General features: G+C 39.7%; 1 protein-coding gene across 1 annotated transcript in view; it reads right to left on the bottom strand.

The window, feature by feature from the left end:
* Window positions 1-24,330, bottom strand: part of LOC126278037 (cadherin-related tumor suppressor) — an 817,086-nt gene that overhangs the window by 55,957 nt on the left and 736,799 nt on the right. The window contains 2 exon segments of the mRNA XM_049977779.1: window positions 4,550-4,910; window positions 17,035-17,277. Coding sequence (XP_049833736.1) covers window positions 4,550-4,910; window positions 17,035-17,277 — 604 coding nt within the window.

Raw genomic sequence — 24,330 nt, 5'->3', positions numbered from 1 at the left:
CTAAACTGCGTACTTAGCATTACCAAGTGAAAGGGAAACACTGAGGATTTATCAATCATTATATAATATAGGTTTGCTGTGTATCAGGCTATTCATAAGAAACTGTGCCATTTCCTAGAGGTTACGGCATTTTCAATGCTGTTTGCCAGTCGAGACTGCTGGGAATCTTAACAGAACAGAGCCAAAAAAGTGTCCACCAGTTTTTTTCTGCCACTTCTTTGTACAGGCATTATCACACTGCAGAATAGAATTGGACATGGCTGTAGTGACCTTACCAACATCTGTCCCCAATTCCCATATGGTCATTTCCCCTCCCTTGCTGCACAAATTATTTTATACTGTGGGTAGAGACATTTCATATGTGAATGGAAATGCAATACATGATGCTACAAATTTTGCCACCCAGCTGCCAAGGTTGCAGGGTGCCACAAATCCCGTCTGCAGTGAAACACAGTAAAGAGCAATCGTTGTCCGAAGAACCAGTACTAAACACAATTAGGTACAGGAGACCATCCACAGCATAGTAAAAAACAATTATGAACAGATTTTGAGTAAGTCCACAGCAATATGACCATGTAGTGCATAGGAAAAATTTCAGATATTTGAAGTAGGACAATGCATACTTGTTACAAAAACTGGAGGTTGTGCGTGTCAAGGATGCTCGATACAATTTACAATATATGCCTGATAGTTGCCTACTACATTATGCGCATCACATTGCATGTGACATAGATTACAGTGTTTGCAAGGGAAGCAATGGATGGTTGTGTAACTCGAAATTATGCTACAGAATTGAAGGACATAAAGTAACGAAATTTCAAACAGAGCATCAACTTGACGATGCACAGCAAACTCTGGAATAGGCCCGAAAATTTGTGGATGAGAACAAACTTATCCCACTATTCAGTAAGGGATCTGTTTTCACCTCTGTACAATCGGGGTTTGAAGAGGAAACACATATGAAAGGAAGGAAACCATAGGTACCAAGAAAGTTGTATCAAGATCAACTAACATCAATGCCTTAATGCATTCATATACAATTATTCCGACTGTTAATTTGGATGATAAATTGGATGGCAATTTATTTATTGCACAGGGAGAAGTAGGACATGCTGTGCTCCCTACAGTTCTTTGAAGTCTGCATCATCTTGCAAGGGCAGTAGCAATTATTTACATCACAGCAACTAAGAGTAGAAAAATGGGCATAAGATAAATACAGCTATGGTATGAGCACTGCATCTGGTCGATAGCTGGTCAAAATAACTCGCTTTTGCTTGATTCCTGGTCTTCAGGTAAAAATTTAGAGAAAACTATTCCTCCTGAGAAATGTGTTATCTCAATGGTGCGAACCTTTGTGATCACTGTGGCACAATATATTTTTTTAAGTGTTCATGGTACAAGTTAATGGTCTGTCTTGAATATTTCTGAATGCTGATGATGTGCATTTTGTGAAGTTTAATACATACACCCCAGAGAAGGTTGATCCCTGCACCTCCTGGACACTCATTTTCTGCCGCCCTCCTAATGCACAGGGTAAGTCATTAGCAGCTAATATTTTTCTTGTCATAACTGTTAAAATAACACTTTCAAATGAACTAAAAACTGAACTTGCGATCTAGCACTCAAAGGGTTCCTTGGAAGCTATCTGCAAGTTATCCACATCCACTAAGCAACTCTATTGTGGTTAATTGCATGTGTCAATTGCGGGTCAACTGCATTCAAATCACAGCAGTTTTTCAGAGACACTACCCTCAAAACTAACAGGTAGTTTTATATTTTAATGACAGGAGTCTAGACAAGGAGAACGGCCCCTTGGATAACATGGACTCTGACAAACAAGTGTCAAAGAAGAATGTCCCACAACTTGGAAAGTGAAGTTTGTGCATGGAATAAGTGGCAATAAGGAAAAGCTACAGTTTCAAGCAAGTTCAGGTGAACAGTGGCAGTGGGCAAAAAAAGTAGAGATTTAACACTTTTTCTCCGAGTTTGACATGAACAAGAACTGTAGTAAAAGCTGTGTAAAGCCATAAAGAACTCAAAATATGCAAATGGCAGCAGCAGTGAACTGAGGAACTTACCTGAGGCGAATAAAGAGAGGTAAGACATTTTGTAAACTAAGCCGGAGTGGATCTATTTTAGAGTAAGTGTTCAAGGTTTCAGAACTGAAATATGTTTAAAGATTGATAAAATGGAATTCTGAGTACAGACTTAAAAATGACTGAAACTAACAGTTTCAGGAGCAGTGGCTGATAAACTTCATAAATATTACTGAGGCATCCAAGCACCTAATTTTCGAAACTGATGCTATGGTGGATGAGTAAGAGTCCAGTTTTATGAGTTAAGTGACACTGCACTTTTTGCAAGCAAAATGGACATTAGGAAAGTATTACAAAACACTGCCATCCAAACAGAAAGCATACACCTACACATACTTGTGTTGATAGAGTAACATCTTAAAATGACGACATTCAGCAGATAAGGATATTTTACTTGATTTTACATATGATAAGCAGAATATAAAAAGTGTGACAAGCTGCACTGGAGAACTGTCAGCAATCAACACACACAAAGAATCCTTAAAGAATCAAATTCCCGTGTGTAATATAACTTCAAACATCTTTACTTTACAAATGATTTAATGTGTTAAATACTTGCCTTTAACCATGTACGCAAGAAAAAGTGCAGAAAGAGTTTGAAATTATGCTTAAAGTTCATTGGAAGTAACTAAGCACTATCATTATGAAACAATGACTGAATATAAAATGGATAGTTTGTGTTCAGTTTTAAGTAAAAGTTAGTTTTTCATGTGATGCTCAAGTTTTACAGCATGAACAATGAAAATGTAGTAAATGATAAACATTGTTCCTTTCTTTATTTTGTGGGAAGTGTCAGCAAGAAAAAGTTTCAATAGATTTGAAATTGTGTGTGAAGTTTACTGGGAATCTTGAGTGTTCTCATTCCCAAGTACGGAATGAATAAAGCCTGTGTATTTGCATGCCATCAATTATGCACCCTCAAAAAGGACATACACTCGCGAACAGGAATACATGTTTTATTGTGGTAAACTTTTAAAATAAAAATATACCTCTTAAAGAGAGGATTATGACAGCATTTTGAAATTTTAAATTCAGTAAACAATTACACAAAATATTGAAAATTGAATTTTTGTTGTCACTATACTGCAACTGGTAGCAGGTACCAAGTTCCGGTCTAGTGTTTTAGAAACACAAGTATTAGAGAAGCACTCTCATTCTTTAAAGTATATTTACTTGAGAAAGATTGCAAAGAAACAGTGTTTTTAACCAAAATAATATCAGGCGAAACACGTTACACACACTTACAGCTGATCCAGATAGCGATATGTGCATATGAGCCTAGCAAGTAACAGCAATGTTGAGTTGTCAGAATACGTAAAACTACATCACACAAAACAAGAACTGGTTTGTTTGCCCTGTGTTTAGGCAGCAGGTAGTGGCAGTCAATCTGCAGAGTTGTCAGTGATCTGTTGCAGTAAATGGTTGTATGAGTCAATGATAAAATGTTTTCTGAAATAGTACTTGGTCACACAAAATGGTTCAATGCTTAGTTAAATTGCTGATCAGATAGCTCAAATAATGGCAGTGGAATTTAATATTCTGTGAAGTCTGATTATTCACAACAAGGTTCTCTATAACAATTAATTGTTATCAATCAGAACCATTGTCAAGTTAGTTAAATTCAGTTCCTGATTCACATCACATCCCACTTCAGTACAATAGAGAAAGAAGGTATCTGTGAGAAAGGGAGCACAGAAACCTCCACATAACTCACACAAATACCATACGCTGCCGGAAGAGCACATCTTACACAGATCTGACACTTTCCAATAAACTCCCTGATAAGATTTAAAAAATCTTATAGTCATATCTACCGAGCCACTGCTCCTGCTCAATCAGTAGTAAATGGACATGTAAAGCACTGCTTTGTGTTAAGATTTTTTACTACCATATGTTTAATTTAAATATTTGAGAAAAGCGAAAATAGTAGTTTAGAATGGCATAATAAACTCTATTTAAGAAATTTCTTGTGCACAAGTTGCCTGCAGTTTCAATCTATTAGATATATCCAATATCTGTGGCATTCAGTGTTATTATAAATAAAAAGGACTAATAAACAAATAAAATTAAAAATATTGAGTGCTTGGTGCTCTGCAGCTAGTAAATGTGTGTTAAAGGACACCTTGTAAATACCATGAGCTGCATCTGAAATGTTTAATAGCCACACCAGTAAACAGGTGTAGAAACTAGCATCCCCCACTAGTACACAGATTTAACTCAGTGTTTACATTACATGACAGTACTGTCTAGTATTAGCAAGAAATGTCACCATTTAATATCTGACGAAAGTAATGTACATGACAACCTATGTACTGAGAGGTGCCACCGATAATGGGTTCTACACTCAAATACCTCTTGGGCAACTAAACATTATAAAATCAGCTTAGGATGTTTGCACGATATTCTTTAACAAATAAGTAAAAAATATGAAGAGAACAAGTCAGTGTAGTGACCTCTATCGAGGTGTAGTCGGAGTTGGAGGCCGCAAAGAAGAGTGCGGCATCTGCACGCAGCGTGCGGAATGCGAAGGCGACGGCCCTGTCCGTCAGGCGGTGCTGCTCTGCAGAGGGTGCGGGCGCAGGTGGGCGGCGCCAGCGCGTCGTCCCGCGATATAGTGTGTCCAGCAGCTGCAGCCGGCGGTGGCGCTCTCCCGGCGGGAGATCCAGCCGCGCACCTGCGGCTAGCGACACTGGTGCCAGTGCGGGGCCACAGTCAGGCGCCAGCACCCACTCGGGAGAGGAGCCGACAGAGCCCGTGTGGCATTCACAGCGCCGCGACGGCCACCCCTCTGCACACCTCCCCGCAGGACCGCACCTGTGTGGGGATCAAATCTTGGAGACTCTGTGGAGCAGCTTCTGCACTGCACGTGTGTCTTGCGAGAGAGTTGTCTAATGAGGGTAGTGTATATTATTTTCATCCAACTGAGTAATTAATGGTGGTGTGTACCGTATTTATTGAGGTGATTAACTGAAACATTTTCCACAAGTCCTTCAATTTTTTTGTATCAAGTTAACAGTATCTGCCAGCACACCCTTGAGATTTACAAAGAAAAATTCAAAAAACAGCACCCTGTACTCTTTACATTAGATTATGTGAATTTTATTCCACAGATGTAGAAACTGAAATAAATGAACTTTACAGACAGTTATAGTATAACGGGGTTGACATTTAATTATGTTATAGCCTAACTTGTAACTTGGCCTGAACTCCCGTGGATAGTTTTAAGTATCTACGGCCAGACAAATTGACTGGTGTAGCATATTTTGTTTGCAGGTCACAACTCAAATTATTCAGGCTGGTTGAGGCAGGGAGGAGGAGAGGGGAGGAGGGAGAGGGGGGGGGGGGGAGCATGATGTTTAGCTTTAGGTTATGTCACAGCACATTTCTTGTGAAGATTAGCACACACTGTAATGCATTGTTGAGGCTCATTGCCATAAGTCTTTGTTGTGGACTCTTTTTCACAGATTTCTTCACTGATATGCAAAGAATCATATACGAGGCAGAATCCAAAATTTTCGGGACTGGTGGTGCCATCTGGAAAGTAGAAGTAATAGATCTCTCCACCGCTAGGCTGCGAGAGCTGCATATCTGACGAGTCAGTGTGTGGAGTGGCATTCAGCTGGGAAGATGTGTTGCATGTCCACAGTGATTTCCATAATACTCTGTGTTCGGTGTGTGGTGATTTTACGATGGATCCGTGAACAGAACAGTGTTCGTGTATCAAATTCTGTACGAACCTCGGGCAAAACCTTCTTGTCACGGTTTATCACCGGCGATGAGAGCTGGATTTACGATTATGACCCAGAGACAAAGCAACAATCGTCCCAGTGGAAGAGCGAAGTGAAAAGCACGATCATCGTTTTGTTTGATACAAAGGGAATTGTTCACAAAGAATTCATCCCACCCAACTGAACAGTGAATTTCACATACTACTGTGACATTTTGTGACGGCTCTGTGAAAACGTGCGGCAACGACAGCCCGAACTTTGGCATCAAGGAAACTGGCTGCTGAATCACGACAACGCGCCCTGTCACACATCCTTGCTCACCAGCACTTTTTTGGCAAAAAACAACATGGTGGTTGTTCCCCACAGACCCCACTCGCCAGATTTGGAACCTTGCAACTTCGCACTATTCCCAAACCTGATACTCAATTTGAAAGGCCATCGGTTCGACACTCTAGAGTGGATTCAAGAAGCATCACTGGCAGTGAGAAACTCCCTCAGAGGACAGGACCTCCAGAAAACATGGCAGAGGCGCTGGGACCGGTGTGTGCGTGTGGATAGGAACTACTTCGAGGGTGATGGTGACCATCAGTCCAAAGGTAAGGTTTTCGACAGATGGCAGCACCAGTCCCAAAAATTTTGGATACCACCTCATATATGTTTTATAGGTTTGATTCGAGGAAAGCAGAAAGCTGAAAGTTAAGTCATCTCTTGCACTAATGAAAAAACTTACTGCATGTGAAAGATGCAAAAATGCTGAAGTAATTTTTTTTGGAAAATGTTTTACTTGAAGCATTAAAAAAACACATCTTGGTTTCACATGTTTTTTTGCTATGTAGCCATTCTCAAACATTTGCAGGAAATATATTGATTAAAATATCTGATTATTTTAGATAGAAAGTCTCACATCATATGATGTGGCTATCTTTTGTTACTAGTCATATTTATTAGAATACGCATTATTCGAAGGATTGGTAGTGAATTAAGCATGAGAATTGAGACTGCTGATGTGAGGGAAGCGGATATTGGTTACCTGAAATTGTCATCGTACTACAAAATGCATCACCAGTGGAGATTTGTCTGGCAGAGTTCTGCATAATTTGAATAATATCTTTTGCCCCGCTATGTAGAAATCGTGCTCGGATCTATGTATGACTCCAGAAAATCTTGGTAACTGAATGTTGGCCATTTGCTGCACTGCTATAAGACTTTCCTTATATAAATGAAGCAAACTTGCCTGCTGTATTTTACTCTAAGCATAAATAATTGAGAACCATGGATTTTAGATTTGCATGTTGTTTCTGCTACACACTTGTTCCAAAATGATTGCAATCACTTTGATATCACTATGCAACTTGCATATCCCTAAACAGTTATCCGACTGGGAGAATGGGAGTTACAGTGTAACATGGTATCTGCGCTGTTTTTCTCCACATGACAGAGAGGTGAATGCTCGATCCCTGAGTCAACAGATGGGGACATTTGCAAGACAACAACCATCTGCACGAACAGTTTGACGACGTTTGCACCAGAATGGATTATCAGCTTGGAGGTCCATGGTGGCAGTTACACTGTTTTTTGAGATTAGAAAATTGTGGGTAACAATGAAGGACATTCACGAATATATGTGTAGTGAAATATTTAGTTAAAAAAGGAAAAAATAAGTTTTTTTGTTTTTTGAGAACTTTCTGTAGATATTGACACTCAAAATGTTACCCTATTACTACAGTTTTCACATACAGGGATTCTGGAATACTATAGTGAATGAAAATGGGCAGAATAAATAATTCCTTCACTTTTAAATCACCTTTTCTTATTATATTCGTGCACACTGCAAATACAGTAAAACAAAGGTGCTTTTAGGATTTGAATTATCCAATTATGGTTGTAAGCTATAATTTTCATGTGCAATAATCACACATTTTGGAGGAATGTCTTCATTAGCCCTATGGTGGTGACCCAGTACCAAAAGATTTTCACATCTTTCTGAATCTAAATTCATTGCATACTCGATGGTGCTTCTAGGGTGTCAAAGTGATAGAACAGGGTGTACACGCAGACAAAGAAGAAAAATACTCCAGATTTCCCGATTAAAAATACACACCTACTCCTGGGTGAAAACACGCTTTTTCTGTGTTAAGTGACAGTATATTTTCCCTTATCAATCCTTGGAATGGTTAAGGGTTAACACATGGGTGTAGAATTTCCCAGCACTTCAGAAAACGAAACTCAGAGAAAAAGACACATTTGGAAACATCTTTGATGTGCAGCAACATGTACGCTGCGTATTTTCATATTACGAAAGTATACATTGGAATTCCATCAACCACCGCATGTTACTTTCTGAATCATTGAAATCGAGATTGTGATGTGCTTTTGTAAGCTAGTCATAGCTCATGTCACGTGATCTCGTCAGCCGGTGACAGCGGATATTCAGAGCATAGGACACGTGATGTAGTCAGCCAACAGCAACATCACTATTAAGTAGCACGAACACACAAACAGGGAAAGTTAATAGTTTAAATTAATATACATAGTGTTGCTACAAGGAAAGCAAAGATTTTACATATAATATTGGTCTTTAAGGTTAATAAGCTGCAACAGAAGCTAACATTTGGCATATAATGTTGATCTTTTTTGTGCATGTTACACTTTAAGAATCACACAAATGTGCCAGTAAAATTTTTAATAATGACACAAATGTCTGATCTTCAGGGTTCGAAATTCTTCTAAGTGGCTCATCATGAAAGAGTTGATTTCTAAATGAGAGTCAAACGTGCTGTGTTTTAAGAAATTCATGGTACATTATCGCACATAGTTCAACTTACATAAAAGAATATTTACTTTGAAAGTAACGCTTTTCAAATCATCATTCGCAATATTTTCCTGTGACCTTTTACAAATAGGTGCGTTTCAGCAGTTTCCAGTGGTCGTAGATAACAGGCGAAACCGTGATTGTATCATGTTTGGTTCTTTATTAAGGCATAGTGCCATACGTGCTAGAAGATGAAAACGTGGACCTGAAATACAGCGAATAGTTGAAACTAGCCAGTACTGTAGAATTTCGTTTAAAATACATTGACTGCCTCTGCAGAAAAGGTTAATAAAAGACAAATTTCTTTAGCAAACAGACAAAAATAACTTCACTGCTCTGCAAGGCGATTAATGCTTGACAGAAAGGTGGAAATAAAATCAAATCTGAAACTAATGACATATTTTAGCCTTCCGTAATTATGTGAACGTATTTTAATTTGCTTGATAGCTCCCGGCCACAGATATCTGTTTTGTTTTCATTTGACGTGAGAGTAAACGAAGGGGAAACAGCAAAACCACAAAATGTAAACACGGGTCACGTGAAGACTACCCACTATAGCTGAGACTGCTCTGCGAATCAACCTCGGATCTGCGATATTTGCAAACTGACTCAAAAAAAAAAAAAAAAAAAAGAGAGAGAGAGAGAGAGAGAGAGAGAGAGAGAGAGAGAGAGAGAGAGAAAGAGAGAGAGAGAGAGAGAGAGAGAGAGAGAGAATTTTCAAAAATATTTTCATCTTGTAGAGCACATTCTTCTGAAAAGTCTAAAACATATGTGTTCAAGGAAATGTAAGATATGTTATTAGGTCTTAAGTGTGCCAAAGTGCAGTACCACATCTCTTCATACAGCATTCTTCTATCGCATGTCACTTTATTTTGCTCTGTAGAATTGTAGCTTGTATATTTTGTACTGAATACCATCAAAATATATTCAGGACAGTGGGAATCGAGATGTACTGTGGTGCCTCTCCTGCTTCCAGTTGGCCAATTTGACAGCCTGCCCCCTCTTATTCAAAAAAGTATCACAATTAATAGTGGATGGGATTATTTGTAATAGGGAGAACAAGAACTCTTAAGAAAATTTGCACTCTTTATTGCCTATTAGCTAATAACTTGCTGTTCTGTGCAACATAAAATTAAATATATGGTACATAAAACCCATAAAGAAAAGAGACAAGCAAGAATGTACATATTTCTTAAATCTGTAGCTCCTAGCATTTTTTTCCTCTCTAATCTTGCTACAGCTTTACACGGCATGCTTTCCCTTCTGCGAAAGAATCTGTTACCTCATCACAGTTCGTCAAATGATTTGCTACATGAGAAATCGAAATGTTGTTATCTAATACTGAAAAAGCGGTTAACACAAATAATACTCAAGACTGGTGCGGTTTCTCGATCTGATTACGTCTATTATGTCACTGTCTGCTAGATAAAACAAAAGAGGCCTTTCTAATATTGCAGCAATTTTGTAACACGCACCAAATAAATGAGACTGTTTTGGCACAAATGGCCATTTTTATAACATGATGGAATATAAGGCCTACTACAAGCAAAAAGCTTTATGTTAGGAAATAGTTTCCATTTCATTCATATGCACCAGATTCTCAAGTCTGAAATCAAGAAGTAGTATTAAGAAATTTGTATATAAATTTGGAATCGTCTTATTCTTCCATAATTTGTGTGATGTCCCAGTTTCTTCTCCTTCCTCGTTCTAACACACAATCTTGTCATCACCAATTCTGCAGCTATTCCTGCCATTGTCAAAATTTGTTAGCTGATTAATTTCACAAACCCTGCCAGAATCACAGGTTTAGTTATCCCGTGATTATTCTCCGTTTAGGCGTTATTATGTGTTTGTACAACACATTTTCTGCACTATTTCCAGAATAGTACATAAGTGGCTGCTAGCCACAGACTGTACAACTGGTCATTATTAGTGTAGCAACCTGGTCAAACATTTTCTGTCAAAATTTCATTCTCTTGGGTACACCGAGAAGAAAGTATGTAATCTTTCTCACTTGTTATTCCTATCAGTCGTTTATTTCCGTTCTGGTAGTCTGAATCTATGGAGTTCGCTAGTAATTATAACAACGCTGATCATTCGCAAATCCAATCAACCAGATAACCAGACAGCGATTGCCATTCATCCGTTCGGCTTTAGTCCGCTCAGCTTGTATAGCCCCACCCCCTTTTGTCTGTGGAAAGTTTATTTCTAGATGTGATAAGGATTCTCCTGACATAGACATCATGCACACTATGCACTCTTTCGAAAATGAACTTATGATTCTTTCAGAAATCAATGTAAAATGTGTTCAAAAATGTTCAAAAACCAACAGGGAAGCATTTCAAAATCATATGAATAATCTATTAAAAACAAAGATTCCAAGACTTACTAAGCGGGAAAGCGCCGGTAGATAGGCACAATAAATAAAACACACACACAGAATTTCTAGCTTTCGCAACCGACGGTTGCTTCTTCAAGAAAGAGGGAAGGAGAGGGAAAGACGAAAGGATGTGGGTTTTAAGGGAGAGGGTAAGGAGTCATCCCAATCCCAGGAGCGGAAAGACTTCCCTTAGGGGGAAAAAAGGACAGGTGTACACTCGCACACACACACATATCCATCCGCACATACACAGACACAAGTAGACGTAGACATAGACATGAATGGGATTGGGATGACTCCTTACCCTCTCCCTTAGAACCCACATCCTTTCATCTTTCCCTCTCCTTCCCTCTTTCCTAAAGAAGCAACCGTCGGTTGCGAAAGCTAGAAATTCTGTGTGTGTGTTTTATTTATTGTGCCTATCTACCGGCGCTTTCCCGCTTGGTAAGTCTTGGAATCTTTGTTTTTAATATATTTTTCCCATGTGGAAGTTTCTTTCTATTTTATTTACATCATATGAATAATCAATAGACAAATGTGCACTGGATGCTAGGCCCTTTGCGAAACGATGTTTTTTTTCCCCCTCAAGAATATGAGTTTGGGGCCCCCTTTTCCTGGTAGCATCTAGGTTCTTACTGCAACTGCTTGCACAGCCAACAGTCACATTCCTGTAGCCAGAAGCGGGAGAATCTACTACTCAAACAGAACTCAACTGCGCGGGTCCATGAGCCCACTCGTAACTGCTAAAACAAATCTAATGTAAACAGTTGTGACTTCACGCTCATCAGAGCCAATTTGTTGTTTTGAAGCACTGCATAGTCTTCCTAAAGCCTTTGACACATTTTGCTGTTGGCAGACACCTGCATGAGCACTGTGTGTTGTTGTTGTGTACAGAGCATTTCCTTTGCAATTTAAGTTATTTTCATTATTCTCTCTCATTTATGTTTTATTGTTGAAGTATTATTCTGCTGTAGGGGGCAACAGTAACATCCTTTCTTAAAGTATCGGTTCTTACCAGTCAAAATTTAAAAAATATAACGGTAAACTTGCTGTGCTGGTACAGCAAATGGCTGAAAGCAAGGGGAAACTACGGCTGTAATTTTTCCTGAGGGCATGCAGCTTTACTGTATGTTTAAATAATGATGGCATCCTATTGGGTAAAATATTCCGGAGGTAAAATAATCCCCCATTCGGACCTCCGGGTGGGGACTACCCAAGAGGACGTCGTTATCAGGAGAAAGAAAACTGGTGTTCTACGGATTGGAGCGTGGAATGTCAGATCCCTTAATCGGGCAGGTAGGTTAGAAAATTTAAAAAGGGAAATGGATAGGTTAAAGTTAGATATAGTGGGAATTAGTGAAGTTCGGTGGCAGGAGGAACAAGACTTTTGGTCAGGTGACTACAGGGTTATAAACACAAAATCAAATAGAGGTAATGCCGGAGTAGGTTTAATAATGAATAGGAAAATAGGAATGCGGGTAAGCTACTACAAACAGCATAGTGAACGCATTATTGTGGCCAAGATAGATACGAAGTGCACACCTACTACAGTAGTACAAGTTTATATGCCAACAAGCTCTGCAGATGACGAAGAAATTGAAGAAATGTATGATGAAATAAAAGAAATTATTCAGATAGTGAAGGGAGATGAAAATTTAATAGTCATGGGTGACTGGAATTCGAGTGTAGGAAAAAGTAGAGAAGGAAACATAGTAGGTGGATATGGATTGGGGCTAAGAAATGAAAGAGGAAGCCACTTGGCAGAATTTTGCACAGAGCACAACTTAATCATAGCTAACACTTGGTTTAAGAATCATGAAAGAAGGTAGTATACATGGAAGAACCCTGGAGATACTAAAAGGTATCAGATATATTATATAATGGTAAGACAGAGATTTAGGAACCAGGTTTTAAATTGTAGGACTTTTCCAGGGGCAGATGTGGACTCTGACCACAATCTATTGGTTATGACCTGTAGCTTAAAACTGAAGAAACAGCAAAAAGGTGGGAATTTAAAGAGATGGGACCTGGATAAACTGAAAGAACCAGAGGGTGTAAAGAGTTTCAGGGAGAGCATAAGGGAACAAGTGACAGGAATGGGGGAAAGAAATACAGTAGAAAAAGAATGGGTAGCTTTGAGGGACGAAGTAGTGAAGGCAGCAGAGGATGAAGTAGGTAAAAAGACGAGGGCTAGTAGAAATCCTTGGGTAACAGAAGAAATATTGAATTTAACTGATGAAAGAAGAAAATACAAAAATGCAATAAATGAAGCAGGCAAAAAGGAATACAGACGTCTCAAAAATGAGATCGGCAGGAAGTGCAAAATGGCTAAGCAGGGGTGGCTAGAGGACAAATGTAAGGATGTAGAGGCTTATCTTACTAGGGGTAAGATAGATACTGCCTACAGGAAAATTAAAGAGACCTTTGGAGAAAAGAGGACCACTTGTATGAATATCAAGAGCTCAGATGGAAACCCAGTTCTAAGCAAAGAAGGGAAAGCAGAAAGGTGGAAGGAGTATATAGAGGGTCTATATAAGGGCGATGTACTTGAGGACAATATTATGGAAATGGAAGAGGATGTAGATGAAGATGAAATGGGAGATACAATACTGAGTGAAGAGTTTGACAGAGCACTGAAAGACCTGAGTCGAAACAAGGCCCCCGGAGTAGACAACATTTCATTGGAACTACTGACGGCCTTGGGAGAGCCAGTCCTGACAAAACTATACTATCTGGTGAGCAAGATGTATGAAACAGGCAAAATACCCTCAGACTTCAAGAAGAATATAATAATTCCAATCCCAAAGAAAGTAGGTGTTGACAGATGTGAAAATTACCAAACTATCAGTTTAATAACCCACAGCTGCAAAATACTAACACGAATTCTTTACAGACGAATGGAAAAACTAGTAGAAGCCGACCTCGGGGAAGATCAGTTTGGATTCCGTAGAAATACTGGAACACGTGAGGCAATACAGACCTTACGACTTATCTTGGAAGAAAGATTAAGGAAAGGCAAACCTACATTTCTAGCATTTGTAAACTTACAGAAAGCTTTTGACAATGTTGACTGGAATACTCTCTTTCAAATTCTAAAGGTGGCAGGGGTAAAATACAGGGAGCGAAAGGCTATTTACAATTTGTACAGAAACCAGATGGCAGTTATAAGGTTCGAGGGGCATGAAAGGGAAGCAGTGGTTGGGAAGGGAGTGAGACAGGGTTGTAGCCTCTCACCGATGTTATTCAATCTGTATATTGAGCAAGCAATAAAGGAAACAAAAGAGAAATTCGGAATAGTTATTAAAATCCATGGAGAAGAAATAAAAACTTTGAGGTTCGCCGATGACATTGTAATTCTGTCAGAGACAGCAAAGGATTTGGAAGAGCAGTTGAATGGAATGGACAGTGTCTTGAGAGGAGTATATAAGATGAACATCAACAAAAGCAAAACGAGGATAATGGAATGTAGTAGAATTAAGTTGGGTGATGCTGAGGGAATTAGATTAGGGAATGAGACACTTAAAGTAGTAAAGGAGTTTTGCTATTTGGGGAGCAAAATAACTGATGATGGTCGAAGTAGAGAGGATATAAAATGTAGACTGGCAATGGCAAGGAAAGCGTTTCTGAAGAAGAGAAATTTGTTAACATCGAGTATAGATTTAAGTGTCAGGAAGTCTTTTCTGAAAGTATTTGTATGGAGTGTAGCCATGTATGGAAGTGAAACATGGATGATAAATAGTTTGGACAAGAAGAGAATAGAAGCTTTCGAAATGTGGTGCTACAGAAGAATGCTGAAGATTAGATGGGTAGATCGTATAACTAATGAGGAAGTATTGAATAGGATTGGGGAGAAGAGAAGTTTGTGGCACAACTTGACCAGAAGAAGCGATCGGTTGGTAGGACAAGTTATGAGGCATCAAGGGATCACCAGTTTAATATTGGAGGGCAGCGTGGAGGGTAAAAATCGTAGGGGGAGACCAAGAGATGACTACACTAAGCAGATTCAGAAGGATGTAGGTTGCAGTAGGTACTGGGAGATGAAGATGCTTGCACAGGATAGAGTAGCATGGAGAGTTGCATCAAACCAGTCTCAGGACTGAAGACCACTACAACAACAACAACTGAAAATTAAAACAATCAAAAATTCCCAGAATTCTAAAAAAAATCTCAAGTTTTTCCAGGTTTTCTCAAGAATGAAAAAATTCCTGGATTTTTCCCGGGTCTCCTGGGTCATATACACCCAGTAGAACCTTATGCTAACTGGTCACAATCAGAAACAGCAAATAGTTATGATGTAGGTAAACAATATCTCTTCCTATATTGTGTTATAGTAATCAAGATTTTATTGGTCTTCTTGCTCCCCCCATCTCTCTCTCTCTCTCTCTCTCTCTCTCTCTCTCTCTCTCTCTCTCTCTCTCTTTCTGTGTGTGTGTGTGTGTGTGTGTGTGTGGATGGATGGATAGGTGTGTGTGTGTGCAGATGAGAACACTCAATTCTTTTTTACATCAGAACTTACTTTCCAAACATAACAATAATTTCCATTGCACACAGACATAATCACTGTTACTCTAGAACAGGCGCAGGCAACCTTTGGTGGTCCGTGGGCCTGGTTCAGACATTTAGTTACGCTTGCAGGCCGCCTTGTCATGTGATGCAACAGCAGCACTCTTAGCAAACAATGTCAAAACTGCACCATTCGTGATATTATTGTTTAAGGTAAAATGCACTGATAAAAATGGCACTCCTTTCCCAAAACGCCATGGTCACAAATTGTGCCTCAAAACCTGCATTATCGATAGCATATTCCTTTCAGTCCACCCCATCTTGAGATGTTTGCATTTATTTACGCACTGCGAACATTATTTCCTTTCTTACAATGTTCTTCAGCAGCTGGCTTAAAAACTTCTGTAGCACCTTGCTCTCTCTTCCACAAATTTCATCTATTTGTCAGACTGAACTAGCTGCCCACCTGTGTCCTAGAATATGCTTAAAAACTGTAAACTCACAAAGAATAGGAAGAATGTGCAGTAGCAGGGCTTTCTGAGTTGAATTATTTTATCACGATATCTCACAGTCCAACAGCATTGCATGTCCCTTGCAAGGTGATAATTGAGCAAGAACAGATTTTTAGTCTCCAGAATCCACTCAAATTTTGAAAACAAAACCCAGTCACAAATTATTACCTTTTGCGAGCAGTCACATATGATACTGCTATTTCACCAAAAACTGTCAAAGCTTGTTGGATTTTTCAGGTCTTTCCCCATTACATCACTACACAATGGGATGGCAACAATGTAACGAGCAAGGATTCATTCACTGGAGATTATGCTTTCTACATCCAACATTTGCAAGAGACTGCTGAACAGCATGTTTTAGACTCGTTATCCTTCAATCTTTTTTTTCAAAAGTTTCTGCAAGAACTGTATTATCCGCTATCCAGTTAGTAAGGTGGATATTAATGTTTCTTTAATAATAGAGAAATATATAGTCATAATGCAAATAACAGCAGCTGCACTTACATGCATCACTGCAAACATAGTACCAGACTGACATCAGTAGTTATCCAATTAGAAGCACCGAGCACGGACTGTAGCTCTGATCGATCAGATGCAGGTGCAATATTTTCTGTCCTCATCTACATGATAGTGTCAGCAGTGTGTGAGTTATAGACCCCTTACATCATCTGGTGTAAGAGCTCCAAAAAAATGTAATACTATGACCATAATAGGCAACCACAATTTCAATGTTATTGAGCCACCAAGACCAAGCACTGTCTGTGGAAAGTTCATGGTAGTTGAGGTGAACTAAATATTCCCGGTAGTTAAGGTGAACTAAATATTTAATCTCGAGACACATTAAAATGTGCCAAAGGAAAAACGTGAGATTCCATTGGTACCCACAGCAGCCACAAAATTGACAGTAACAGATATCATGCCTCTCAGCCCAATGTTCTGCATCTCACAAATGCAAGTTCCTACTCACCCCCACCTAGTGAAGAGTAGTTCAATTGCTACTTACCGGTCACGATCGGCACCATCAGCTCCGAGCGAGTCACAAGGCGAGAGCCGTGGGCGCGAGCAGGTGGGAGCGACGGCACGTGCACGCAGCGGGCTGCTCAGGTTGAGTGCGCGGCCATTCACTGTCACACTGTGCACGCAGCCCACCAGTTCGTCTGAGTGCACCTGCCCTGGGCGCTCTAGCACCGCCTCCACGGACGGTAGGCCGCCCACCAGCATTGGAGAGCCGTCGAAGTTGAGTGTCCTGTGCACAGAAAAACTGTAGCTTGGGCTGTGCTCATTCACACCACGACTGGATGAGGTGCCAATGGAGCACTTTAACAGAGCCCGACACAGTTACGACTATTATCGATCAGTTTCAGTACCTGATCGTTATAACATGAATAGGTGTTAAGAGTGCTACCGTAACTGCACAACCCACTCCTACAGCCCAGTGGGGATAATACAGTATGTTTGCCCTCTGTCCACAACCTGCAAGCTACCATGTGTAACTGTGAATCTCAGGTTCGTAGATACGGGTGTCAAAAGAGCGCATTGCACTGACAATGTTCTTGAGGGAATTTGTCGAACGGCTGGGAATCGAGTGACAAAGTGACTGAGATTGATCATACTGCTTCTTCTAGAATGTGTAAACATATGTAGCAAGTTCCAGAATCTTCCAGGAAGTTCAAGAATGTTTCATAATGTTGCAGACTCTTCCAGAAGGTTAGAGAACGTTCCAGGATGTTTGACAGTGTCCTCAAATGTTGCAATATCCTGTTGTGGTGGGGATTTGTTTGAGCTCAGAATGATGTAGACAGGTGATTGCAAGACATTTTCACCAGTATAACTTTAGAAATTTGTTAAGAGTGGTCTGAGAAAATGTGAAATTGATAGAAAATAAATAAATTTGAGTGGAAATGAATTGCTTAACATAGCGAACAGTGTAAGTAAGTCGAATTTTTGTGTGTTAAATGATATTAACAAATAACAGGATGCCAAAACATAAAAGAGGGGGAGATTTGCCACTGGTGAATTGAATAGAAGAAAACATAAAGAACAGCAAAGAAATGAAACTCAGGTGCGAGCCCTCATAATGGAAGAGAATGAATAGATTCAGATGAAACTTAACAGATGAATGAGTCGAATTAGAGGAGAAGATCAATTAGACATTCAGCAAGCAGACAGGGAGGAACTGCTACATACAAGATTATGAAACGAATGAAGTAAAGAGTGAACATCATGACAGACAATGGTTGCAAGTATGTGAATGAAACATTTGCATGTGAGAAGTGCAAAGTAGTTTGGCTGGTGAAGCATTCTGTTATGATCCCACTAAAAGATACAACAAACACAAACATAACACTGGCAAAATGGATCAAGCGTGTCAGTGGAGCAGTACCAAGAAATTCAACAGAGAAAAACTAGGAATATGTTACACTAGTGGAAAAATTCAACTAGCACCACTTGAAGTGCCTCCACTACATTTCATTACATGACTGGAGGAACTATGGACATTACCACAGCCGAATCCCAGGCTATCCGTGATCTGAAAGCTGACCGATCCATCATCATTCTTCTGGCTGACAAGGGTTCCACGACTGTGGTACTTGATCGTCGGGAGTATGTGGCTGAGGGACTGCGTCAGCTTTCAGACAACTCTACATACAAAGTTTGCCGAAGTAATCCCATTCCTGATGTCCAGGCGGAGCTTCAAGGAATCCTCAGAACCTTAGGCCCCCTACAAAACCTTTCACCTGACTCCATCAAACTCCTCACCCCACCGTCACCTCGCACTCCTACCTTCTACCTACTTCCTAAAATTCACAAACCCAAACATCCTGGCCGCCCCATTGTAGCTGGTTACCAAGCCCCCACAGAACGTATCTCTGCCTACGTAGATCAACACCTTCAACCCATTACATGCAGTCTCCCATCCTTCATCAAAGACACCAACCACTTTCTCGAACGCCTGGAATCCGTACCCAGTCTGTTACCCCCAGAAACCATCCTGGTAACCATTGATGCCACTTCCCTATACACAAATATCCCACACGTCCAGGGCCTCGCTGCAATGGAGCACTTCCTTTCACGCCGATCACCTGCCACCCTACCTAAAACCTCTTTCCTCGTCACCTTAGCCAGCTTCATCCTGACCCACAACTTCTTCACTTTTGAAGGCCAGACATACCAACAATTAAAGGGAACAGCCATGGGTACCAGGATGGCCCCCTCGTATGCCAACCTATTTATGGGTCGCTTAGAGGAAGCCTTCTTGGTTACCCAAGCCTGCCAACCCAAAGTTTGGTACAGATTTATTGATGACATCTTCATGATCTGGACTCACAGTGAAGAACAACTCCAGAATTTCCTCTCCAACCTCAACTCCTTTGGTTCCATCAGATTCACCTGGTCCTAATCCAAATCCCATGCCACTTTCCTAGATGTTGACCTCCATCTGTCCAATGGCCAGCTGCACACATCCGTCCACATCAAACCCACCAACAAGCAACAGTACCTCCATTATGACAGCTGCCACCCATTCCATATCAAACGGTCCCTTCCCTACAGCCTAGGCCTTTGTGGCAAACGAATCTGCTCCAGTCCTGAATCCCTCGACCATTACACCAACAACCTGAAAACAGCTTTCGCATCCCGCAACTACCCTCCCAACCTGGTACAGAAGCAGATAACCAGAGCCACTTCCTCATCCCCTCAAACCCAGAACCTCTCACAGAAGAACCCCAAAAGTGCCCCACTTGTAACAGAATACTTCCCGGGACTGGATCAGACCTTGAATGTGGCTCTCCAGCAGGGATACGACTTCCTAAAATCCTGCCCCGAAATGAGATCCATCCTTCATGAAATCCTCCCCACTCCACCAAGAGTGTCTTTCCGCCGTCCACCTAACCTTCGTAACCTCTTGGTTCATCCCTATGAAATCCCCAAACCACCTCCCCTACCCTCTGGCTCCTACCCTTGCAACCGCCCCCGGTATAAAACCTGTCCTATGCACCCTCCCACCACCACCTACTCCAGTCCTGTAACCCGGAAGGTGTACACAATCAAAGGGAGAGCCACATGTGAAAGCACCCACGTGATTTACCAACTGACCTGCCTGCACTGTGATGCTTTCTATGTGGGAATGACCAGCAACAAACTGTCCATTCGCATGAATGGACACAGGCAGACAGTGTTTGTTGGTAATGAGGATCACCCTGTGGCTAAACATGCCTTGATGCACGGCCAGCACATCTTGGCACAGTGTTACACCGTCCGAGTTATCTGGATACTTCCCACCAACACCAACCTATCCGAACTCCGGAGATGGGAACTCGCCCTTCAGTATATCCTCTCTTCTCGATATCCGCCAGGCCTCAACCTCCGCTAATTTCAAGTTGCCGCCGCTCATACCTCACCTGTCTTTCAACAACTTCTTTGCCTCTGTACTTCCGCCTCGACTGACATCTCTGCCCTTAACTCTTTGCCTTTAAATATGTCTGCTTGTGTCTGTGTATGTGCGGATGGATATGTGTGTGTGTGTGTGTGCGAGTGTACACCTGTCCTTTTTTTCCCCTAAGGGAAGTCTTTCCGCTCCCGGGATTGGAATGACTCCTTACCCTCTCCCTTAAAACCCACACCCTTTCATTTTTCCCTCTCCTTCCTTCCTTCCTGACGAAGCAACTGCCAGTTGCGAAAGCTCGTAATTCTGTGTGTGTGTTTGTGTGTTTTGTTCATGTGCCTGTCTGCCGGCGCTTTCCCGCTTGGTAAGTCTTGGAATCTTTGTTTTTAATATATATATATATATATATATATATATATATATATATATATATATATATATATATATATATATATATATATATATATATATATATATGAAAATAAAGACTAAATGCAATGTGTCTTTTTCAGCTTTTTCAGGTCATTAAATTTTGTACAATGCAATATGCATAATCACCAATAACAATGCAGCCTAGGGAAAAGAAAATACCTATATACAAGAACAATATGCACATCTTCTTTTTCCCGAAGTTAAGTATGAAAAAGTGAGGTGTGCTGATTAATTGCAAATAAGTCTGGTACTCTGTCTCCAGCAATAGATCCCATATATAACAGCATTGTTGCGACCTCAGTCTGTCGTAAGTCAGCAGCATGTTAAACATGAGGTATTAATCATGTGTTAATTTGTTAATTAAGGCTACAAATTCTCATTACCACTCATGTACAGCTAAAGAAAAATTTCAAGTTACTGAAGAATCAGACAACATTAGAAACCACGCAGCAAGAAGGAAGTACTATGGGAGGGAGAGTTGTATTTGCGATTAACAAAGGAAACAGAACACAGCTTCAAGAAATGAGTGGTATTCGCTGAGCATTTCATGGCCAAAAAGAAAAGCATCTGGACCTTGAAGAAAGCATCTGGGACTACGTAGATGAGAAGCGACAATGTGGGTGGACAGTGAGTAGTGAAATGTGCCAAATAACTAGGCATCACTAGTTTCAAATCTACCTGTGGCAGGCTATCAAGATTTTTCAATTAAAATGGATTAGGCTTAAGGAGGAAAACTACCATTTCCCAAATAAAACGGAGAAAAAGTAGGGTATTTTCATTGCTACATAATAAATTTGTGCCACAAACATTCCTATATATTTCCTTTCCCAATGAGCCCGTAGCTTGCATGACATCGGAGAACAACATACTTCAATTTAAGTAAAAGTTTTTTGCTGCACTAGTTATTTATTTCCTCATACTGACCCAAGTTACATAATGTCCTCGTTTTGGTGATTTGCCGTTATTGAAAGTACCTGCGAAGATGGTAGAATAGGTAGAATACTGTTTGTAACATGTATGTTAGTTCATATCTAAATGTGGCACCTTGTGTTTGTGTCTTACCCAGTACGATGTGGTCCTTATGGCATCTTGGGGTGTAAACACAGATTGTCTGTTTCTTATGATACTTTTTTTTTGCATTATCTTGAAAAGTTATTTTTTGACAGTTTTTCTGACAGCCTTGCCTCTGGCATTGTTATATGTTTACAATGGACTTTCTATTTCGTGGAAAGTCAGTGATTACGTTTGATTTTTGAGAGATAGTATTTCTTTGTTTTTTATATAAATGATATGTGTTCTATTGCTTTGTGTTTGCCCTTTTTCTTTAATGCAGTCATTAAAAATTTTGAGGTATTTTTTATGTTTAAAATCTGTTTATTTGTTGAGCATGTCTTCTGGGTTTTTTTTCTGTATGAGTGTAAATATCCATTTCCTCGAAAATGTTCTTTGTATTTTCTTTAGGTACTTTTTGCAACATTTTTAGGCCATTTTCAATTTTTCCTGCTTCATTTTTTTTAAAAACAAGTAAAATGTGGAATGGTTGATTTTGTTTGTGCTCTCTAAATCTGATTCCTAAATTCCTCTCTGTTTGTTCAATATGAAATTTACTGTAATTGTTACAAGAGAGTTTGTAGACACCTGGATTTGGAAAATTGGAAACCTTATTTTTGTTAACTGTGTTTTGGCCTTTAGGTTGTTATTCATACGAAATGCTAATTTTATTTATGTTTTCTTAAACAAGTTGTTTATCATTTGGCCTATGTATGATGCTATAACATAGGTAGGTTTATTTGTGATTTTTTTTCGTTCCCTCTTTAATATCCGTTCCTTACATATGCCTTTTGTTTTTGGTTTTGTATGCTGTTCATATAATTTTAGCACTATTTTGGGGTTGAAGTCATTTTGTTACACTACATATTGTAGAATTTTTATTTCATATTTTATTCCATTATAGAATTCTATTACTCACTGATATGAAATATATGTATTTATGCGAATTTGGGTGCCAAGAATTTTTATTTATGATAATTTCATTCATGGTAACTTTTCTATATAATCTGAATTGGTGTTGGCTTGGTTGCTGTTGTTGCTTATTATTAAATCTATCAATCTGTTTTGTCTATTTCCACTATAAATTTTACATTCGGGTGCAAGATGTTTAGTTGCTGATGGATAATTTGTATGTTTAGGTCATCTCCATTACTAATAGTAGTGCATCATAAACATATCTGTGGTAATAGATAATTTTGTTTAGAACTGTCCAGTTTGAATTGTTATCGTCTGTCTTGTTCAAACTATGGTCTGCTTTCTACCATCTGTGCTAGTAGTCTGATCTTTTATCTATACCACCCAGATTGACACTTTGCCCCTATATCTTTTCTAGTACCAGTTTTCGTGCACACTGGTGGGTCCATTGTTATTTGCATATAATAATTCGACTGTCATTTACGAATTTGCCTTCTTCTGCAGGGCCTTTTTCTGATCATCTTCAACTGATTTATTTGCAAATTTGACAGCCATTTTCTTTCCTATCTTTCACTAAATCTGTTCACACACAATTATATCACATTTTTGTGAGTTTGTTTTTCACCAAACTGCTCTGACTGACTTTTACTGACGTCTCCTACATTACTTTATTTGCCAAGAAAAGTAGTTTGCATTATATCCTGTGACTTTCTCCTTCTGTATGTTCTGTTTTTAAAATTTTGTCTCCTTTCATGACTTTCCCTATAGGTTTTTGTTTCAGTCATTTTTTCACATCATATAGACCACTCTTCTGGTGGGAAATTCTCACCTGCTCATTGCCTCTTGTTAACTATTGTCTGTTATCATAACTTTCATGCAAATTTTTCTGATTTTACTGATTTTTTCCCCCACTTTTCTTCCATTTTTCTATCTTCTTACACTCTCTGCCTCTCATTTTTGCCACTCCCATAATTTCTAACATTCCAAACTGTCCTCTCTTGCCATGATGACTATCATAACATATTACATCCATACACTTCAAAAAAATGCATCTGCACTATCAAATTTAAAGTCTCACATTCTGTTTCTTGAAACCTCCTTGTCCCTTGGCATTAATCCCAAAGAAAGGACTAACACTGAAAGTCTCTGCTACTGGATGTAATCCTACTCTACACCAGGCTCCTTTACAGTTTCAAATACCACAATCTTTTGCACTTAGCTGAATATTCTTTGACCTATATACCTCATCTGTTAGTTTCCATTCCACCAGACTTCTCCTCTTCTACAAAATCCTCATGTTTCCTTGGATGATATCATCTGCAAAGCCAACTTCAGACTGCAACAACATGCCAGATTTCACTTCCAAAAGCTATTCCACCTACTCCTAAACTAACTCAAAAGTGCTGTTTTCCTTCCTGCACCCCTGCAGCTCCTCTAACAGCCACACAATCAACCACCAATCCTCTACAACGAACTGAGTTTGGCCAACCTCCTTAACATCCCACAGCCGCCTCCATT

The sequence above is a fragment of the Schistocerca gregaria genome, chromosome 6, assembly GCF_023897955.1.
Source record: "Schistocerca gregaria isolate iqSchGreg1 chromosome 6, iqSchGreg1.2, whole genome shotgun sequence".
In the NCBI taxonomy this organism is placed as follows: domain Eukaryota; kingdom Metazoa; phylum Arthropoda; class Insecta; order Orthoptera; family Acrididae; genus Schistocerca; species Schistocerca gregaria.
This window is presented reverse-complemented; position numbering and strand designations above follow the sequence as displayed.